This window comes from Telopea speciosissima, chromosome 7, assembly GCF_018873765.1.
Source record: "Telopea speciosissima isolate NSW1024214 ecotype Mountain lineage chromosome 7, Tspe_v1, whole genome shotgun sequence".
In the NCBI taxonomy this organism is placed as follows: Eukaryota; Viridiplantae; Streptophyta; class Magnoliopsida; order Proteales; family Proteaceae; genus Telopea; species Telopea speciosissima.
The window spans coordinates 26,851,279-26,856,253 of record NC_057922.1 but is presented as its reverse complement, the minus strand read 5'-3'; the positions used below and the strand labels follow the sequence as shown (position 1 = coordinate 26,856,253).

The following is a 4,975-nucleotide window of genomic DNA, read 5'->3' as shown; positions in this document are numbered from 1 at the left end:
TCGAAGCTCTTTTCTCACTCATAACAAGAGAGAGACAGCTAATGGGAACTTGTCTTCGATAGAGACCGCTTTGGCTTGGCACACTAATCAATTTTGAAACGCTTGTATAACCCGGTGACCGAGTTGACAACTGAGTAGACCACCACAGTGCCGCACACCTCTCTTTAGTTCCCACAAACTAGGGCCCCAGAGGAAGCTTACCAACTCCTTATAAAAAGGAACCTTCTAATGCGGTTTAGAAATGCGAGCTCTACCTCTGAAACTCTTGTTTAGTTCAGAGAATTAGAGAGTATTTCATTTCATGGCCATGGAGGAAAATCAGGGCCGTGGTGATACTGTTCTAAATGTGGTTGAGATGATGATGAAGGGGAATGAAGAAGTGAATGTTGTTGCAGTTGGAGAGGAAACCAAAAGTAAAGAAGATGTTGTCGACGATGGAGTACGAGATAACTTAGATAAGGACATGGAAGTCCAGACCCAGAACAAGCACAAGAAACAATTTGTTAGGCTTGACTCGCTTGATCAAGAAGCCTCTCATATCTCTGGAATGGAAACCAAGACAACCAAGGTTTGAATTTTATTATGTTTTTCAAGTGGATTTTGATTTTATTTTAGTCAGGTAGAAATGGGTTCCTTAATTTCCTTGCAATTTTTTCTTCTTTCTTCTATTATTTCTGAAATCTGGTCTATTTGTTCAGTTTTGGCTTTTCTAAAGATGGGTTCAGTACAGTAGAGTTTCATGTTCTTTGATTTGGTTTCTGAAGTGGGTTAATTTTTACTCTCTTTGACAGGCACTATCCATAGCTGCTGTAATGAAGCTTGCCTTCCAAAGCATAGGAGTAGTATATGGAGACATTGGAACATCTCCTTTATATGTATTTGCAAGCACTTTTACAGAAAGAGTCCCAACTAGTGACAACATTATAGGGGCTCTGTCACTCATCATCTACTCTCTCACACTCTTTCCCCTCATCAAATACGTCTTCATCGTCCTCAGGGCCAATGACAATGGCGATGGTAAAGCATAAAAAAACCCTTCAACAACAGAGAAGAATTCTTAATCATTTTGGGTAATCTTGGTTCTTAAATAGTAATTGAGTAATGGGTTTTCTGTTTTAAATAATTTTCAGGTGGAACATTCGCAATGTATTCATTGATTTGCAGGCATTCGAAGGTGAGTGCTATACCAAGCAGCCAACAAGGGGAAGATGAGATGAACCTTTCTGCTTATCAGTTGCAGATCCCCACAAAGCACTTGAAGAGAGCTGAGAAGATCAAAGCAGCCCTGGAGAGAAGCTCCTTTGCTAAAACTGCCCTTCTAATTGTTGCTCTTCTTGGAACTTGTATGGTCATTGGAGATGGAATCTTGACTCCTTGCATTTCAGGTTGTTGTCTCTCTCATGACTCTGTCTTTCTTCATGATATTAATTTATAAGTTAGTAGTAGTATATTTAATCTTTTGGTAATTTAATTGGATTCCTTTATACCTTCCTCACATAATAAATAGTGGAGCCCATATTGATATTTATTTCTCCTACTCTGATCATAAGGACCCATGAGGATGATATCAATTTCCAACCCTTCATTGGTTGTGGTGTACAGATTCCTTTTTAATCTTAATTGCTACACCCTAGACCAAATGAATCTCAGATGTCATGTTTCAATTTTATGATTTCTTTTCCTGCTACCCATCTTCTTATTTAACCTTTGCTGTTTATATATATTTCAAGTGTTTAGAAGAGAGGAAAGGGGAGAGAGGAGGGGGGGGGTGGTTAACTGTTAACTGGGAAGGAAGATTCAAGTTTTCTAAATTCCATTCCCACCCATCTATTGTTGGAAAACACTAAAGGACTCAATGGCAGATTGGCAGGGGTGAGAACTTGTTTGGCCAAAACTATACTCACACTTTGCAAAAGCCTAAACTTGTGGGGGCCACCAAGGGTTGGGTCGAGAGCTTTAATGCAGTGGGTCCCGTTTCCCCACTTGTGAGAAAACAAGAAGGTTCAGATCTGAGACTTTTAAGTAAGGTGGGTTGGGGCGGATTTTCCACAGATTTATAATTTTATAGTGGACCTGTTGAAAAATGATGGGCTTCCCTTTGTTAAAGCCCATAAATTTTTATTATTCTGTTGAGCCCACTGCAGAAAATTGAGCCTCAATACCAATTCAGAAATGGATAATTAAACTTTGTTTTGCATGTAGAATATTTCAATTTTCAAGTTTCAAAATGTTTTTTTTTTCTAACGTAGAAATATGATAATTCATTCCAGTGCTGTCAGCCGTGGATGGAGTGAGGAAATTTGATTCACATCTAGAAACTGGTAAGCATGAATTATCCAAATTTTTTACTGAAATTTTCCTGATTGTTTATATAATTTATCAATCACCAATAAAAAAGTCTAATTCATGATTTTGTGTGTGTCTTTTAGATGTGGTGGTGATGATCTCTGTAGCCATATTGGTGGTTCTATTCTCAATTCAAAGGTTTGGAACTGATAAGGTTGGTTACACATTTGCTCCGGCAATCATGGTATGGTACTTGTTCATCGGAGGCGTTGGGATCTTCAATTTGATCCGACATGATTCGTCGGTGCTGAGAGCATTCAATCCTGTTTACATTTTTTGGTACTTCAATGATGAGCCAAAGCAAGCCTGGCTCTCACTTGGAGGGGTTGTTCTTTGCATGACTGGTATGTTCATGACTGAACCACCATAGACTTCTCTCTTTTTTTTACTGTTCATCACTGACCCATTTTATCATCTATTCGATGAAACAGGAACTGAAGCAATGTTTGCAGATTTGGGGCACTTCTCTGTAAGATCAATTCAGGTTTGTTTCAATTCAAATTCTTATCCAGATTGGAGTCAGAGACAATCTTGTTTCTTCTAGCTCTTAATTTTATTATATTAATTTTTCCAGATTGCATTCACTGGCCTGGTGTATCCTTGTCTGCTCTGTGCTTATGTTGGCCAAGCTGCTTATCTATCCAAGTTCCCAAATCATGTGTCTGATGCTTTCTACAAATCCACCCCTGGTAAACTTCCTTTATATTCTCTTCCTAAATTAAGGGCTTTAATCATAAATGAGTTTTTCTGTATCTGAAAATTCCTCTGTTTTAACATGTCAAACAGAACCAGTGTATTGGCCCATGTTTGTAGTTGCTGTAATTGCATCAATCATTGCAAGTCAGGCTATGATCTCTGCAACCTTTTCTATTGTGAAGCAGTCCATGGCCTTGGGTTGCTTCCCTAGGGTCCGGGTTGTGCACACCTCACACAAGCATGAAGGACAAGTCTATATACCAGAGATTAATTTCTTCCTCATGTTTGCCTGCACCTTGGTTACAGCCTCATTCAAGGAAACCACCAAAATAGGGAATGCTTATGGTAAAAACTTCAAGTTTCATAAGCTCGTTTTCTTACAATTATATTATGGTATTTGTCTTATGAGTTCTAATTTTAATCTTGTCTTCTTAACCTACAGGGATTGCTGTCATGGCAGTAATGTTGGTTACCACATCATTGCTGGTCTTGATAATGCTAATGATATGGCAGACTAGTCTTTTCCTTGTTGCCCTCTTCATTCTGATCTTTGGTTCCTTTGAGCTCCTTTATTTCTCATCAGTACTATACAAGTTTACTAAAGGTGGCTATCTCCCTCTCACCTTCGCCGCAGCAATTTTCTTCGTTATGTATGTATGGCACTATGTCCAGGTGAAGCGCTATGCCTTTGAAGTAGAGAAGAAGGTGTCAACTGAATACCTAATCAGTCTTGGCTCTGGACTAGGCATCACAAGAGTCCCTGGTGTTGGGTTGCTCTACACAGAGCTAACACAAGGCATTCCAGCCATATTCTCTCATTTCCTCACCAACCTTCCAGCCATCCATTCTGTTTTGATCTTTGTCTCTGTCAAGTACTTGCCAGTGAACAATGTCCCAGCAAATGAAAGGCTTCTGCTAAGGCGGGTCGGACCAAAAGATTACAAGATGTATAGGTGCATAGCAAGGTATGGGTACAAGGACAGAAGGATTGGCAATGAAGAGTTTGAGAACTTGTTGATGGAGAGCCTTAAGACCTTCATCAGGGAGGAGAATGGGGAAGACAACATAGCTATGATGGGTCAAGAATGGGAAGAAGAGATACAGTTCTTGGAAACATCAAGAAGCCATGGGGTCATTTACATGTTAGGTCACAGTGAAGTGAGGGCTAGTGTGGATTCTTGTTTGGTTAAGAAGGTGGTTGTCGATTACGTTTATGACTTCTTAAGGAGGAATTTCAGGCAAGGATTTGTTGATCTGCAGATTCCAAACAAGAACTTACTACAAGTAGGCATGAACTACCACATATGATCCCTAAATTATGTAAAGTTGTTATTGTAAACGCTGGTAGTGAAGACCAATGGTAGCTAGAGAGGTTTAGGTTCTAATAAAGACTTGGGACTGAAATCTTACAAACAGAATCTAAGAAATGGAATTGCAAGATGATTACTTAACCCAAAATGTTTTCATTCATTTAATTCATGCACACTCTAAAGTTATTTACTTAAAGTTTCCATGCTTCTGAATTGAGGGGATAAGGGATACTACAACGCAATAAGAAGTTAAGGGCTTTTCTTACCTGAACATCAGGTTACAAAGACATGAACATTTTGAGCACTTGAAAAGAACAAAGAAGAATTGGAAAGAAAAGAGACAGAGAGCTTCCTAAATACAATCGGCATATTCTGAGATTTTTATATCATTATCTGGGTCTGAGATTTTGGGTTGCAGAGGCCAGAAACTTCAACTACCTATAGAGACTTGGAACGATGTTGGGAATGCTCGGTCCAAATGGAGGTGAGTCTCATCACCTTGTCATACAATGCAAGGATTCACGTGGTTTAGAAAGATCGCCTATGTCCACGGTGAAATGAGATCTGCTTCATTATCAATGGAAAATAGGGTTACAGCCGCTCGTCCTCACACCTCTCTCAGA

General features: G+C 39.3%; 1 protein-coding gene across 4 annotated transcripts; it reads left to right on the top strand.

Annotated features, from left to right (window-relative positions):
* Positions 1-207: 207 nt before the first annotated feature.
* Positions 208-4,462, top strand: LOC122669385 (potassium transporter 5-like). Of its 4 annotated transcripts, none has more exons than XM_043866140.1 (11): positions 208-287; positions 330-568; positions 792-1,017; positions 1,131-1,385; positions 2,271-2,321; positions 2,430-2,690; positions 2,778-2,830; positions 2,921-3,035; positions 3,133-3,387; positions 3,485-4,043; positions 4,103-4,344. In XM_043866140.1, exons 2-11 carry the CDS (start codon positions 356-358, stop codon positions 4,197-4,199), a joined length of 2,085 nt encoding a protein of 694 aa, XP_043722075.1. In that variant the 5' UTR covers positions 208-287; positions 330-355; the 3' UTR covers positions 4,200-4,344. The 4 variants fall into 4 exon arrangements, with proteins under 4 accessions (XP_043722075.1, XP_043722076.1, XP_043722073.1 ...); XM_043866141.1 differs by lacking the exon at positions 4,103-4,344 and having other exon boundaries at positions 3,485-3,525; positions 3,656-3,860; XM_043866138.1 differs by having other exon boundaries at positions 3,485-4,462.
* Positions 4,463-4,975: the final 513 nt, after the last annotated feature.

Coding starts and splice junctions, on each gene's coding strand:
- LOC122669385 (XM_043866138.1), top strand. CDS start 356: ATGATGATGAAGGGGAATGAAGAAGTGAATGTTGTTGCAGTTGGAGAG. Junction 2,322..2,429: donor TGATTCACATCTAGAAACTG/GTAAGCATGAAT, acceptor TGTGTCTTTTAG/ATGTGGTGGTGATGATCTCT. Junction 2,831..2,920: donor TCTCTGTAAGATCAATTCAG/GTTTGTTTCAAT, acceptor TAATTTTTCCAG/ATTGCATTCACTGGCCTGGT.